This window comes from Notothenia rossii, assembly GCF_949606895.1.
Source record: "Notothenia rossii genome assembly, chromosome: 12".
Taxonomy (NCBI): domain Eukaryota; kingdom Metazoa; phylum Chordata; class Actinopteri; order Perciformes; family Nototheniidae; genus Notothenia; species Notothenia rossii.
In genome coordinates, this window is record NC_136911.1 from 16,840,772 (window position 1) to 16,857,513 (window position 16,742).

Below are 16,742 nucleotides of genomic sequence, written 5' to 3' on the forward strand. Positions count from 1 at the left end.
TGATCTAAAGCTCTAAATTGTCCTATTCAAGAGTTTGAATACCTTGCACAGCATTAGGGTCCTCAGGGTAAGTCTCCCTGTCATAAAGGAAGGGATGATACCGAATGAGTCCATCCACTGTGCCGCCATCTTGTGCAATGGTAGCCTTAAACTCAAACGTGTCCACAGCTGATTTTATGTACAGAGTCTGAATGTCGTTTTCCACCTCTCTAAGATCCATCACAACGGGAGGCTTGTCACGTAAACTGATCTGTTCGAAAGAGATAATGATAAATTAGCAGAGAAAGACTCAATTAAAAGCATCAGCAGAATGTGGAACGGTTACCTCACCATGATCTTTATTTCAGGGTGACAATCCGAGTGTGCGGAGCTGTCACTCATTTCCTTTCCATTGACTCCATGAATGTAGTAGTGGTATACTTCACTGAAACATGGTCAAAACATTTGTTATGAGTTAAAGCAGAAAACATTGGAACTGTTAAGACTTTTAAGTTAATTTCAAATGTTGCGGGTAAATGAACTCACGCCAGCTGTCTCGTCCACACTTTGATATCCTGTTTTAGAAAAGCGATGTGATCAGGAAAGACTCCTGTAATGACCACAGCCGTGAACCTTTCCTTGCCGGATTCCTCTAGGATGAGGTTATGAAGGAAGCGCTCATCATTTGTTTTCACATGTGAAAAGTCGCCGGGCTGCATGAGGGGGTTGAGACATCAAACAGAGGATAAATAGCAGAGACATGAACACAAAAAGCTTCAAAAAAGCTTGATAACATTGTTATTGAAGTTACAAGCGAGCACCGACTTCATTCAATCAGAGTACTTACCTTCCTGTTTCGAATGATCCCACTGTAAACGTCCTCTTTGTTCTTCACCTTATTCTCAAAGTCTTGTTTGGAAATAACCATCTCATGAACATCCGGGGAGCCGTATGGTTTACTTATCATCTAAAACACAGAACAAAACCAATCTATCGTTAGTTTCTGCTCATTCACAACAGTGAGACCCGTTACAAATACGTGCTGGCACACATTCCTGGTAGAAAACTTGAATGGCGTATTTATTTATGATCTATTTTATGTCACTGTTTATTTAGATGTCAATGCACAATACATGTATAAATATAGCAATATCTCTAGTCTAGATCATTCCTCAGTGTTGTAAAGGTATTAGAAAAAAAAAAGTAAAGAAAAAGAGTGTGAGCGATGAGCGGTAGTGTTTGTTTAAGTGTCTGGTATTGCTTCTTTTTAAACTATATTCACTGAAGACTAACCCTGACTGAGTCTCCAATGTGGAAAACAGCCTGTTTTCCTCCAACTCCAAAGAAGGATATATCGCTGTTGAGACTGCGATGGACAGGATCAGGCCGAACATATCCTTCATCCTCACTGTGAAAAAAATAATCATAATCAAACTCTGGGCATTTTAAACTAAAAAGATACAATATTGAAAGCTTACGTTGAAATTACATGACTGATTTAAAGCTAGAAAGGGAAGAAGGTAGAGCAAACAAACCTTCCATAGGAGCCGATATCCCTGGTAAACTTAGAGAGTCTGTACACAGCCCAGTTTTTGAGCTGTTTAGAGGTCATCCCGCAACCGTTATCTAAAACAATCACTGCCGGTTTCCCGAGAGTGTCATCAAATATCTGTAGAGAGAGGTCCGACATCAGTAAACAACGGCTTTGAACTCTTTATGGAAATGACATGAATGGTTAACCAATATGCAAAAGAAGAAGGCGAAGTATTTGGGGATTTAAGGATTTGCAAATCCAGAACCAACCATGCGTATTTCTATCTTCCTCACTCCTTGGTTTCTAGCTGTGGCTGAAAGAGCGTTGTCGATCAGCTCAGCAAGTGAGTATGCTGGGAAAATGCAAGAAAAAGTAGCAGACAATGAGTATATGCAGATTATGTCCCTTTCATGCATTCTACTTTGATTATTTAAGAACTTACGCAATGGGTTCTGTCCCCTGCTAGCCCAGTACTCATAGGTGCCACTCTGTATCAGCGTATCATAGTGAGGAGTAAAGTTGATGTTCTCCTCTGTCGGCGCAGCCAGAGCTTGGTGCTTCTGTTTCAACAAGTGGAGGGTGCTGTCATCCTGAAGCCCTTCTGCAATAAAATAAAATGTATCTGTACTATGTAGACTGATATATAAATTCTTACATGAACGGTCAAGTTTCAAAACTGAAAACAAATTAAGAACAAAGTCAGAAAAATACAACATTTCGAAAATATTTGTTTAATTGTCTCCTCTATAATGAACGATAGTTTGTCTACTTTTCATAAAAAATATTTTTTTTACTCACCAAATATTTTTGAATCCAGGACTGCTCTGTCTGTTGTGGCCAACACAAATGTTTCATTTGAACGGATCCCAAATGTCTGTTAAGGAATATCAAAAGTGAGTGTTAATTTGTTTCTTTGTTGTGTCACTAATTTATTAGAGTCTCTTTAGTCAATCAACACAACATTATTTGGCAAATATTTAGATTATTTTATTTAATATTTTTAGATTTTGTTAAGAACAATAGCCCACAGCTCCTTTTTATTAACAACGAACGTATACGACTCACACCACATCTGATTCACACCACAGTACTTTTCCCACTTTAGTTCCGATATAGTTCCGAAATGTCGCGTCCACACCATAAAGAGCCGGAACTAAAATGAGTTCATCAGAACCTTTTTTACCCCCTTTTCCATCCCCGCTAGAGAGCAGGTACTTTTGTGGGAGACAAAGGTTCCTATGTCTGATTGGCTGAGGTTTTTTTCAAACCACGCCCCGTAAAACTCCCAAAAAGTGTTGTGAAGCCGCCATTTTATTATCCTTGCATTAGCATTATTAGCATTAGCCCAGCGCACAAACGCAGAGAGACTAACTTATGGCAACACAAAAGAAAACATGGGAGCGGTGGAGATGAGGAGGTGTCGGCGTTCTGGCGATTTACTCGGACTTCCGGCCGGGGACCGGTGGCAGTATACGCCGTGAAGTTGTTTGCGGCCTGCCAGTAAACCCAAAGCAAAAGAAGAAGAAGTGACGACAGCGGCTTCATTTGCCTAATTCTTCCCCAGGAACTTATTACGGTGTGAACGCAATCTGTACTTAGTTCATGAGAACTAAAGAGTTCTCATGAACCAAGTACTCATGAACCTTTGTGGGAAAAGTACTGCGGTGTGAAAGCGCCTATTGTGGACAGTTCATAGTTTCTTCATTATGAGGATTTCAGCTTTTTCTATTGTTAGTCAATGGGGAAAAGTCTTTCTGGGCCCAGTGACGTCACAGACTGATACGGAAATTGTAGTACCGCCATTTGGACACACTGGTGGCTTGATGCATTTATCTGATGTTTAACAACAAATTCACAGCCAGCGAGTCGCTTAATTTGAGCTTCCAATGCCCCTCCCTCTCCGACTGCTACCATGGTAACACTCTGATACTCGCGCGCACCACTCTCAGATTCAAGGGCACAGACAGCAGCAAAACGTGTGTTTCTTTCTACTGACTGGAGTTGACAAAAATCCACCATAATTCTAGAAGGTAAGTCGTATACGTTCGTTGTTAATAAAAAGGAGCTGTGGGAGTTAGGGCTGAACGATATATCGTGTCATGGCGATAAACGCGATATGCGCATGCGCGATATTCACATTGCAGGGACGTGCGATGGCCGCTTTTTTTTTAGGACGTGCGATACTAAGTAGGTACATTGACTCAAACACGTCATGTTACAATTATTTTGCTGCTTGCTACAAAAGGAAAACTTGCGCGGCTCTCATGTCAGGGGTACTTGAGTGAGTGACATGCAGGCTCTGCATGCACAGCAAACCACCAATCACAATCATTCTTGATCAGATCACAGCAGGCCCCCGCCCCGCTAGTTTGCAGAACATCAAAAAATGAGCGAGGCACAGGAGGACAATACCGGCGAGAATTACGATTTACTTCCAAAAAGAAAAGCAACATCTGTCATCTGGAACTATTTTGGATACAAAAAGGTTCTTCTCTTCTTCATTCACAGATGAACCCCCTTATTTGAGGGTAAGCAACATGCATTATCATGACATGTTAGAATCATGACTTAAGGTATGATGAGTCTACCAGTTAAGATCCAGACGTCCGTGACTAAAATCCTTCATCCCGTTAAATATAGTTTAAAAAACCGCAATATATATTGCAGTGGAAAAAAATATCGCAATGTCAGTTTTTTTCAATATCGTACAGTGGGAGTACTTATTCATAAATCACCTAACACATGTGATGGGGCATTCTACCGAATTGATGCAAAGTGCGGTCCAACAACAACAAAAACTATACAACAAAACAATTAAGTATTCAGACATAGATATTTACTAAGAATATGTTATGGTCTATTCAAACATAAGGTAGACCCTCCAGAAAAACGCGATTCTGCGATCGCAGAATTTCCCGCATAATCAGCAAAATGGCGCAGATTTTTAAAAGGCCGCATATTTATCAAAAGGCCGCATAATCCCCGCATTTTTCCATACAAAGTTGAGGAAAAAAAAGTTGACTCGTCTTGATGTGACGTCATCAGCTCGCGCATCACAGAATGTAAACAACACTGTATAGAGTGAACGTGTGGAGCTCACACGATAGAGAAAACACCAAGATGAAAAAATCTAATCCATCTCATTTACCGACGAACATTTCTACTAAAGACCGGGCAAAAAGTGGGGGGAAACTATTCTGCACCCCGTGCAACTGTGTGTTGGAGCATAAGAGAAAATCGACGGGGACGACCCACTTTGATTCATTCAAACATTCGAAAATGCTTTCTGCTGCTGCGGACAAGAAAGCCAAACAACTCACGTTCAGCGAGGCATCAACCTCCAAAACCCTTTCGAGGGCTACAAGAAACGAGGTGAGTAGCCTACAAGATGGAAGCTGGTCAGATAACGAACGAGTAAATGAAAACCGAATGAGGCGGAGAAGTGTGTGTGTGTGTGTGTGCGTGTGTGTGTGTGTGTGTGGGGGGGGGGGTGTGTGTGTGTGAGATTAAAAAAAAACAATTGCTTTTACAATAAATAAACATTGAATGTGTTTAATTGAATAGTAAAGGGGTTTAACGTTAGTGGCAGCTTGTGTGTGAGAGAGAATAAATAAGACAGCCCAATACTTTAAAAAATTGTTATTCTTTTTCCCTGCATATTTCGCGACTTTCCGCATATTTCGCAACTTCCCGCAATTTCACCGCATAAAATCACATAAAAACCCCGCATGTTTAATCGCATAATCAAGGATTTTAGCCCGCATAATAAAGGATTTTTGCCCGCATTTTTCTGGAGGGTCTAATAAGGCATTCAATGATATAGTGATAAGCTTAATATATACAAAAACATCATTTATAGGGTACTTTCTATTGGGAAGTAGCTGTCCCCAACCCTGACATCTAAATCTCATGTTCTGTAAATAACACTTAAAACATTTTATTTTATTTTGTTGAATGGCGTATTTAGAAGATCTTTATGATTACATTCAAACAGAAGTTGGAATATTTATATTTATTGTGGGTATAATTTCTTAATAAAAAAAGTATACTCAAAAAATCATGTCCCCAGTTTTCCTGTCACTTTCCGAAACACAAGGGGTTTTAGTCCAATGGCTGAGCCTGGTTTTTAGCTACACCCTTGCACCTTTGACAAATACAAAATAAATAAATAAACAAGGCAGTGACACTGCATCACTGTACCTCATGGCTGAATGGCAAGTAGCTATATCCAATACTTTTGATATAAATCTGTTGCAAAATCTAAAAATTGGCGTGCAACCTTAAGAATTGTCACTACCGAACACATATTATTAAGTAAACTTTTTTATGCAAAGTATTAGGTTTTTATGTGCGTAAACCTCTTCAAAAACGTGTATGCTAGCCATGTACTTGCTAGCATTATTTAGTTATGCTAAATTTGAGCTAGAATCGTCACTACCGAAACAGTCACTACCGCAACAGTCACTACCGAAGCATATGGTTACTTTTCGGTAATTGACATGATCGTTTTGATAGCGACAAAATGGAATGGTAAGCAGGTAAATCCCATAGTTTTGAAATAAATGTGTTTTAAAGTCTGAAAATCAGTGTGTTACTTTAAAAGTCTCCTATTATACTATTTGTAGGCATATATTATAGGTCTCAGATATATAAAAAACATGTCTTGTATGAAGTGTTTTGCACAAAATACCTAACACATCACCCATTCTAGCCTCAACCCCCTCTATTTTAGCCTGTTACTAAAGTACTGATTCTGGGTCAGTAGCTTCAATCATTCACACTTCAACATAAGGCATGTTCTGAGTAAAGATTAAGCAATAAGGTCGAGGGAATATGATACAACCTTGAGAACTAAATACTGTGGTCACTACCGAAACACTGGATGTTTTGTAAAAAATGAAGTATATTGACTTATCAAATAAAATGATATGATACTTATTGGTTTAATGTATGTTACATTTCAACAATCATCAACTCTGGAATCAATATGATCAGTATTATGCATTTTCCAAAGAAAAATTGTATTGAGATTTTTATGAATTGTATAAATTGATCTTTGAAATTTGATTAAAAATTAAATTGCATTGATTTAATTGTGAAAACCCTCAAGAAATATTTGTTAAAATACTATTTAGATAAGGGAAGGTAAAACAATCTTAACAGGTTAATATAATACTTTTTGACTACAGTGTATGTACTATGTTTTGGTAGTGAGTAGTGACCATTTTTGGTAGAGGAATATGGGCTCAAAACAGTCTCATAATACTCACATGCACACAGAAGGATTCACACTTGTATTTCCGGATCCACACTTGTGTTTTTCAATGCACACAAATGTGTTCCATTTCATATACATGTAAATAAAATCCAAATACAGAAAAAAGTTTTACATATGTATTTTTGATCCTCACATATTAGTTTTCCGTTTAAAACCTCTGAACCTGCAAACACAAACCGCTTTCTGTGCATGGATCGCTGTGCATTCATGTGTGGGTTTTTTGAGACTCCCCTGACGGTCACCCAATTCGTACTTGTAATTTTTTCTATCTATAGCCAATCAGATGTCTCCTTCATTCTAAGCCAATCACACGAGGGTATGATTTATTGCGTTCATGACGTAGCGCTTCATGTACGCATTTTGCGCTGTCCGGAGCTGACAGGTCCATGGAGCCGGCCCGCATTATTAATAATAATATAAAATATTTTATTTCTGTGCATTACCTGTTCGGAAAGTGGAGCTGTACTGAGAGTGGCGATTTATTTTTTAATTATATAATACTTGTAATAATGGTGCGTTCACACCGGACGCGATGCGAATAATCGCTCGAGTTTCTTGCCGGCTGTCAGCTGTTTACTCGCCTCATTCATCCGAGTCAGCTTCTCGAACCGTATCTGGCCATGCAACACTTATACTGTACGCCGAAGCAGTCGCGGACTAGCCATCGGGACGTACCGAAGTGGGCCAGTCGGGCCACTCCGATCGACCCACCTCGGTACCGGCAGGGGCGGACTGGCCATCTGAAGTTGCTTTGACAGGCGACAGAGGTCCACCGTTTCCCCGCAGCGAGGCTCCCCCCGTTGACAGTTCACTGTCTAGTACCCACGGGAATTGGCGCTGTACCTTAATAATATAAAAGCTTGTATTTGCGTGCATTTCTTGTTCGGAAAGTGGCAATGTACTGAGAGTGGAGGAGTCCTGAGATTAGCGCCTGTAGGCAGGCTCCATGGACAGCGCAAAATGCGTACATGAAGCGCTAAGACATGAACGCAATAAATCATACCCTCGTGGGGGCGCGCTCATGTGATTGGCTTAGAATTGAGGAGACATCTGATTGGCTATAGATAGAAAAAATTACATGTACGAATCGGGTGACCGTCAGGGGAGTCTCAAAAAACCCACACACGAATGCACAGTGATCCATGCACAGAAAGCGGTTTGTGTTTGCAGGTCCAGAGGTTTTAAAAACAGAAAACAAATATGTGAGGATCAAAAATACACATGTCAAACTTTTTTCTGTATTTGGATTTTATTTACATGTATATGAAACGGAACACATTTGTGTGTGCATTGAAAAACACAAGTGTGGATCCGGAAATACAAGTATGAATCCTTCTGTGTGCATGTGTGTATTATGAGGCAGAAGAGGAGAAAGAACATTCCAGTCTGAAAATACGATATAAAAATGTACGGTTATTTTACTAGATGTGTAATTTAGATATGGTACAAAATATATATGGACAAAGTTTTGGGGAAAAAACATTCAAAATTTCAAAACTGTTCCAACCTTACTTTGCATCAATTCAGTAGAATGGCCCATATACATAACACAAAACAAGGTTATTTTAAATGTTGCTTGAAGTTAAATGTTAACTATCCATATTATATTCACTTAAGATGAATAGTTTCAGAAAATCTAAAATAAGAAACCAAAGTATATCAGTAGGTGATTCTCTTTGCCATTGTTTTCATCTAGTCTATACTTTTACAACAATTAAATTGTTGGTTTTGGTGTGCCACCTCAATATTTTCTTTAGCCCCAGTGGCCACCTTTATGATACTTTTCTGGAGGCGCCACTGGTGGTAGGAGATCAACGCCAACTGACCATGGACGATTTTTCTTCCACACAGAATAGTTAGGTATCCTGTTGAAGTCACACGTGAGCTCTAACACAAGTAAATAAAAATGTACGTTACCCGGTGCAGAAGTTTAATAAAGCCTTTGAAGTCCAAACCGATCGTTTCCAGCATTTCCTGGTTAACTTTCTCCCCATTTGTGGAGCGGCAGTCGTAAATACGAATCCTTCTGCGTACTTTTCCTCCCTCCATGAAGGCTGGAGAGAGAAACGCCTTCTTAACCTCAATGTATAGGAGCTCACGTTCACTAGCTAGCTAAGCTACGTGTGCCATGCAGTTTGCAGTCGTCCCAGACTTTTTACAAATACCCACGGTGATTGAACTGCATGTTATGCAGCTGTCCCTGCCTTCAGCTTCACACACTCTGTCCTCTCTTCGTGGTTAGTTTGCGTGCAGTTCGCTTGTACGGAAGCTCATTGGACATACACACAGCATTTACTTCCGCAAAATGGAAAACAGAAACCAGAAACACAGCGCTCAGTTGTAAAAGGCGCTCTGCCTTCGGTATCATTTTCAGAGAATTCCTGTTGTGCGGATACGTTTTGTGTTTTTTTTTTTAGGCGGGAAATGGCTGCTGCACCGCGACACAGCGAGCTACTTGTAACATTTACGTGCGTTGATACCATAGGTTGATACCAGATAGAGCCACAGATTTGACTATGTCCGTGGTGCTGGTAAACACGCAGGGCTGTGTTTTGGATGCACGCTCCCTCATTGATAAGGGATATTTGCAATGCATCCGAGTAAGAGAAAATAATCAGAAGTCACATGTGAATTGCCGTTTCAAAGGGCAGTGTTTTCAGATCTTAAAAAGCCATTTGGATGCGATTGCTAGTGTTGCTGCTGATGGAGGAAACATAGAAACGTTGCAGAAAAAAGACAAACCAACGAAGGTAAATCAGGGGCTAAAAAAAACTACAGCGACAACTGCTGGTTACCCACCGATTTACAATCACCAACATGAGCAGACTATAAGATAGGTTTTTTAAATTTGTATTTGATGCATGACTGTTGTATTACACTGGATTAAAAACTGAGAAATTACTGTATGAGGTCTCTTTAGGAATCAGAGTTGTAATAACTCCCTTTAAACTTGTTTTAAACGCAGTAAGTATAAAGCAATCAGAGACACATACTGTTATGTAAGTGTGTTTTTTCTTTTTAATCTAACATTCTCCCTGAAAAAAAAAAATGTGTATCTGCTTTGTGTGAAGAAAAATACATAAATTGTATTTATTTAACTTTCAGAAGAGGAAAAGAAAACACAGTGAATTCAACCAGGGGGAAATTGATTCAAAGGCTTTCCATAAGAAGGTAGGTTTAATCTCTTTTTCTAACTTAAGTCTTGGCTGAATCTGTGAAAGAAAATGAAATGACAAAAACAAAAGTACCTCAAAATTGTATTAAATATCTTTCCATCACTGAGAATTAAAAGTTGTATTTCATACACAATAATATAAAGTTTGCTGATGCAGATCAGGTCTGTCGTCCTGGAGGGAACCAAGTCCTTGGTGGATTCTGCCCGATCCCTGGGATATCTTAATGGCACTTCAACAACAGACACGGTGAAGGAGCCTCTTCCCTCTCAGGAGTGCAGCCTTGCCGCTCTCTGTGAAATGGCCAAAGAGCTTCCTCTAGTGGACGATGAGCAGCAGGAGGAATGTGCTCAGCCACTTGTTACTGCAGGTGGCAGTACGTCACATGTGGACTTGTTCTCTCGGGTCACAGAGAATAGGGCAGACTGGGCAACAGTGGTCACACTGATAGGAGAGGAGTATGTAATACCACCACACACAGCCTTCCTGCTTTCTGATTTCACAAAAATACAACCCCTAGTCCACTGTGAGTACAATCTAAGGAAGTAAAACATTTTGTAAATATTAGTCAGACCATCTCGAAAAGCTTTGACAAAATGTATTACACCTGTGTCATCACTGCATGATTGTGGTAACTGCTTTCCTTATCGATACAAAAAAAGAGATACGTGTTTTTTGTGGCATTAATGAAAGCATTTTTGATGCATCTCAAAAGTGGCGGTCCACTTGCCTGACATTGGTAACTAAAGCTACTTGTTTCTCACTCAGATGGAAGAAGGTTTGACTTAATAGTGATGGATCCACCGTGGGAAAACAAGTCTGTGAAAAGAAGTCGAAGGTAATTTGACATCTGAAGTGTGAAAATAAGTTTTTCTAGTGATTACAACAGCACAAAAACAGGCTAAAGGTTTGGGGAATATGTCAGAAAAATGAACTGCATACAATTAAAATAAGAAAGTATATTCAAAAGCTATATACATTATATACATTTCACCTAGTAATGTTGCTCCCAGTATCCTTGCTTATAACCCCTTCAAATGAAGAAATGTTTTCTGATGATCCCTGACTTGTATCCATTTAAAAAGTGATATTACAGTACATAATGTGACAGTCAGGACCTTTTTAAGAATCAAGTAGAGAAGGGTTTGCATTACATAAAATAACAATAGTCTTTTTTTCTCTTATTTTTTCAATAAAGATACAGTTGTTTGCCCTCATCCCAGCTAAAACGGTTGCCTATACCCTTACTGGCCTCCCCAAACTGTTTAGTGGTCACCTGGGTCACAAACAGGCCCAGCCACCTGCGGTTTGTCCGTGATGAGCTGTATCCACACTGGGGGGTAGAAGTTGTGGCTGAATGGCTCTGGATCAAGGTACAGAAACTTGTATGTCTCAATCATAAACATCTGAACTATTGGAGAGATTCCAGATGTTTTAAGGTTGTTTTTTTTCCTTAGGTGACCACATCTGGAGAGTTTGTGTTTCCACTGGATTCTCATCATAAGAAGCCATATGAAGTGCTGGTGCTGGGACGATTTCGTCCCTCTTCAGATAACGAAACAAGGTAAAATATGTGTGACTTGTCTGTGCCACTTTACATACCATTTATGCTATAACAATTAAATGATAAAATGTTGTTTTTTCAGCTCTTCAGAGGCATCAGAGGTTCCTGTGGAGGATCAGCGTTTGATTGTCAGCGTCCCATCAGCTCACCACTCCCAGAAGCCCTCACTCTCAGGTAAATATTCCAATATGTTTCTGAATGCTTGGTATATCCAAGAAATACAGCACTGTTATGTGTTTTACTGTGCCACTAGAGGGCAATGCTGCAACATCAGAGATTGTTATCTTTCTTGATAAATCCAATGATAAGAGTCTCCTATAACATAAGCAAAAGCTAAGGCACTAAAACTGAGTCAGGTTTTCATGGTTGAAATGTACGCAAACTTCATTTTTTTCCATGATGGAACACGACACTTCTACACTGTTTTGTTAGACGAGAAACCAAACCACTAAAGTAATGTATTCATAAGTATTGTCATTTTATAAGTGGAAAAATCACACTTTTAAATGTACAAGTTGCTTTTCCAACATAGGCAACTTCTTTATGAATTATGTTGAGGGATAACCTCTCAAACAATATGCATGAATCCTCTCAAAATAAGGTAACTCATGACCGGTTTGATTTGTCAGATAAGCACGTTTTAATCAAATGTGTCCTGGAAGAAGACTTGACTTCCAACACGGACCCTTGCTACTTTGCATCAATGTAAAACCTTGACAATGAATATGCAGGATCTATGAATAAGAGGCTTGACGTCATGTCCCTCCCTCTCAGGGGAACGTGATTTATTGTGCAGTATGGAGTGCAAAACACAACTAGTGTTCACCGGCGTCCTTTCAGACGCTCAGAAAGCCTCCACCTCATCGAAGTGGCTCGATATTGCTAAACATTTTTATTTCAATCATAATCATGCCATAGTGGTGCTGTGATAGCATAGATATTAAGTAGATTAGCACACACATTCTGTTCTATCTCCTGTGATTCTTAGTTCATGCCTAAAACTCACAGCAGGTTTAATCAGAACAGGTTTAATTATTTTCTTTATTTGCTGTTTTCGTTTTTTGAGTTGTAATCCAGGCATCTTTATTTAGATTTAGATGCAAATGTAATAGCACTAACAATTAAATACAAAAGTAAACATTTTAAACAAATGTGTACTATTAAATTCCCAGAAAGAAAAAGCACCATCTGTTACTGTGGTGCACCTCATTTGAATCGGTTTTAAATCTGAAAGCTCTGTTGTTGGTGGGCGTGGCTCAATGCTGTGAGTGAAAAAAATTGTAATTGCAGGTTGTCATGAATATTAGAAGGGCCTGACCCAACTCTTGCAGAGCTGCTAATAAAGCTGAGAAACCCTGCCCCACTTCTCCTCCCCTCTCATATAGGGCTCAGATCACTGACATATTTGGTTGCTATGGAGAGATATGGAACACCATTACTGATAAAACACATCCAAGCCAGATGGTCAAGCGGCAGGAAAGAAATGTGCTTGCATTTCTCTGTACAACAAGCCCCTATTAATTAGGACCCCATACAACCATAGCAATTGTGAAAAAAAGCTCCCTCCCCAACGTGGTAATATAATTAGTGGTTAATTGGCTGTTCCCTAACATTCATGTCAGGAAGAGGCACTTCGCCATTTGTTAGGGCTGCATCAGTGTTGACTAGAATATTGATCCATCATATTGAGCTATGCATCAATGTGTTTCATTGGCAGCTGTAATACTTATTTCCTTGGTCAGCTCTACCACTTTACATCTTCACTTTTAAGCAGTCTATTTAAAAAATAAAAAATCTTAGGTCATATTGCAGGTTTATTTTTTTCTTTTGGTTAGAATCACTTTGGTTCTTTAAGGAGCGGCATCGTGTTTTGGGTTCCTTCGTACAGTCTTATATTCATAAAATTGACCAATAAGTAAAATACTTGCAAGCAGTTTTTTTTGGCAGTGAATGATAAAGAGAGAAACGTGTATTATTTTATTGGGTGTATACCATGGATGTACAATAAGGTGCAAGTGTGGAGGCAACAGCGCAAAAGTGGGATTTTATGTTATTTTGGGATATAAACTGTACAATTAGAAATAATTGAAAGAAGATTAAGATGTGGCAAAAAAAAAAAAGACCCGGTGGGACTCCACATCTCTGATGCGAGTCGAATTCATTGATGATATCATGAAAACATTCCATAAGAAAGATAGACTAAAATGTTTCATATTTTACTTCTACTTCAACTATGTTTATAATGTATTGCCATATTTATAAGATTATTAAACAACTCAGAATAGCAGTGTTTCAAGAAAATCGATATTTGAAAGTGTGGAATAAATAACGGTAATGTAATTGAACTGGTGTCCTGTGCGACATTAGTTTGCTCTTAGTTTGTTAGGTTTGAATTAAATGTAGGGGGAATCCGAAGACCCTGTAAGGCAGGGTTCTTGTCAAGTGTAGTCTTCCTTTGCCTTAGGCCTCTCTGCAGAAGTTTTATACATTGTTCCATTTCAGAGTTAAGATGATAATTAGACCGTTTATTCCCTGTTCAACTTTGAGAGCTGAGTCACCGGTTAAGGTTGAGTTAGTTGGAGAGCTGCATGTTTGGCCTTTCCTCTGTGACTCTGTCTCTCTGACGTGCAAAGGAAACGGGAGGCAGGACACCACATTGTGCAGGCTGGATGGGTTTGGGTATCAGGCTTTTGAGCTCATTAACTCACCGAGTGTTGGCTGAGGCGAATGTCAGGGTGGTTTGAGCATGCACAAAGCAGACAGAGTAGCACCGAGGCAGAGGAAGTGAAAAGTATCTGTCAGGTGTGCTGGCCCTATAATATCATCTTTTATAGACTCAAGGTCACTGCTTTTCTCCACATATAAAGGTGTTTGCCGTGGTGTGAAGGAGCTGGGCTGTTGCCAGTGCTGTCCTCTGCCGATTATGGAGCAAAGTATCTCCTTAAGAAATGAATGCAGTGCAGTAAACGTATCTGAATGTTTCATCAAGGCAACTGCCTCAGGTCCCATGGCCCTGAAAGCCACAATGTTTGCTACTTGTCGATAAATTGATAAATATTTGAATTTCAAATGTGTTCTCAGGCTGGTTATTATTTAGCCCTTTTTCCCTAAAGAAACATTTCCATAAATACCTATACATCCAAAACATTATCTAATGTTAGTGTAACCCAGGTGCAAATCACATTGTTAGCTATGGACACCCGGGTGTAAATAGCAATGTTAGCTATGGACACCCGGGTGCAAATAGCATTAGCCGCGTTCACACCGGAGTACTTTTCCCACTTTAATTCCGATATAGTTCCGAAATGTCGTGTTCACACCAAAAAGAGCCGGAACTAAAATGAGTTCATGAGAACCTTTTTACCCCCCTTCCGTCCCCGCTAGAGAGTAGGGACTCTCATGCGGCTCTCTTGTGAGAAAAGAGCTATATTTCTGATTGGCTGGGCGGATTGCAAACCACGCCCAGTAAAACTCAAAAAAAGTGTTGTGAAGCCACCATTTTATTATCCTCGCATTAGCATTATTAGCATTAGCCCAGCGCAGAAACGCAGAGAGACTAACTTATGGCAACACAAAATAAAACATGGGAGCGGTGGAGATGAGGAGGTGTCGGCGTTCTGGCGATTTACTCGGAAGGCTTCAGTAGAAGCTGCTGGGACTCCCAGCAGCTTCTACTGAAGCCAGTCCCCAACTCCGGGGACTTCCGGCCGGGGATTTTGGGCGGCAGTATACGCCGTGAAGTTGTTTGCGGCCTGCCAGTAAAGCCAAAGCAGAAGAAGAAGAAGTGACGACAGCGGCTTCATTTGCCTAATCCACCCCCAGGGATTTATTCCGGTGTGAACGCGATCTGTACTTAGTTCATCAGAACTAAAGAGTTCTGATGAACTAAGTTCTCATGAACCTTTGTGGGAAAAGTGCTGCGGTGTGAATGCGTCTATTGTTAGCTATGGACACCCGGGTGTAAATAGCAATGTTAGCTCCGGACACCCGGTTGTAAATAGCATTGTTAGCTATGGACACCCGGGAGTAAATAGCATTGTTAGCTATGGACACCCGGGTGTAAATAGCAATGTTAGCTCCGGACACCCGGTTGTAAATAGCATTGTTAGCTATGGACACCCGGGAGTAAATAGCATTGTTAGCTATGGACACCCGGGTGTAAATAGCAATGTTAGCTATGGACACCCGGGTGTAAATAGCAATGTTAGCTATGAACACCCGGGTGCAAATAGCATTCTTAGCTATGGACACCCGGGTGTAAATAGCAATGTTAGCTACGGATACCCGGGTGCAAATAGCATTGTTAGCTACAGACACCCGGGTGTAAATAGCACTGTTAGCTACGGACACCTGGGTGTAAATAGCATCTGCCTTATCCTTTTTGATCCTCCGGATACACACACAATGTGAATTTTTTGTGGAAAGATTAGAGCCTGCCTATCTTCAGCATCTTCTGTTGATCACATGCATGTCCTTAATGAAAACGGTGTTTTATTTAAAGTTTAACTTGACAGTGAACACATATTTATTCTTTTAAGAGCTACTTAAATCTTGTTTTTAGCCATGAATTAGCAAACCAAAGGCATAACTCTTTTTTGGGGGGGTTGCTTACTGTTTTATAAATACTAAAAATCTACTTATGTTTGCACCCGAGTTTATTCAAACATGCCACATGAATTCCTCTTCCTCATTTCTCTCTGTAGAGGTGTTGAAGCCCTACCTTGGAGCTGAAGCCAAGTGCTTGGAGTTGTTTGCCAGAAGTCTTCAACCTGGATGGACCAGCTGGGGTAACGAAGTGCTCAAATTTCAACACACAAGCTATTTCACTCTGACGCCGACAGATGACGGCGCAAGCGTCCTTGAAGACGAAGCAGCAGAAGACTGTACGGACAATCCTACAGTCACACAACGGTTAAGCTGATCTGCAGAATCTGTGGGGAAATGACAGACCTTCAGCACGTGTACCATCGGTATTTTAGTGTGTTTTTAAATAAAGATTCAATGCCAAAATACTTATTTACCAGTTTCTTTGATCTGTACTTCTCATGCATGTCGGACCTTTGATTTATTTTTATGGGGGGCGTCTTGGTACATTTTTTAAGGTATTGATCCCAGGGCTGATGATGCATTTGGAGATGAAAGTGCATTTCCATACAGCTATGTTTAGAACTTCCAACACTGAATTGACACTCAAGCTTGTTGTTTTTCCTTTTG

The 16,742-nt window shown here is 40.0% G+C and overlaps 2 protein-coding genes across 2 annotated transcripts in view; one reads left to right on the plus strand and one right to left on the minus strand.

Moving 5' to 3' along the window:
• The window catches only part of smchd1 (structural maintenance of chromosomes flexible hinge domain containing 1), a 28,441-nt gene extending 19,259 nt beyond the window's left edge, over positions 1-9,182 (minus strand). Inside the window, exons 1-11 of the mRNA XM_079661191.1 lie at positions 8,961-9,182; positions 8,709-8,845; positions 2,312-2,387; positions 1,956-2,114; positions 1,783-1,865; positions 1,515-1,648; positions 1,273-1,387; positions 827-946; positions 526-692; positions 331-424; positions 43-250 (exon numbers count right to left, since the gene is read on the minus strand). Coding sequence (XP_079517317.1) covers positions 43-250; positions 331-424; positions 526-692; positions 827-946; positions 1,273-1,387; positions 1,515-1,648; positions 1,783-1,865; positions 1,956-2,114; positions 2,312-2,387; positions 8,709-8,845; positions 8,961-8,976 — 1,309 coding nt within the window. The 5' untranslated portion in view covers positions 8,977-9,182. The remainder of the gene's footprint in view (positions 1-42; positions 251-330; positions 425-525; positions 693-826; positions 947-1,272; positions 1,388-1,514; positions 1,649-1,782; positions 1,866-1,955; positions 2,115-2,311; positions 2,388-8,708; positions 8,846-8,960) is intronic.
• Positions 9,183-9,307: 125 nt separating this feature from the next.
• Positions 9,308-16,540, plus strand: mettl4 (methyltransferase 4, N6-adenosine; the record flags this gene model as incomplete). The annotated part of the gene is made up of 8 exons (XM_079661192.1): positions 9,308-9,541; positions 9,897-9,962; positions 10,124-10,490; positions 10,733-10,802; positions 11,163-11,337; positions 11,422-11,528; positions 11,611-11,702; positions 16,232-16,540. The coding sequence occupies 8 exons, from the start codon at positions 9,308-9,310 to the stop codon at positions 16,447-16,449; spliced, it is 1,329 nt and encodes a 442-aa protein (XP_079517318.1). The 3' UTR covers positions 16,450-16,540.
• Between the last annotated feature and the right edge of the window lie 202 nt (positions 16,541-16,742).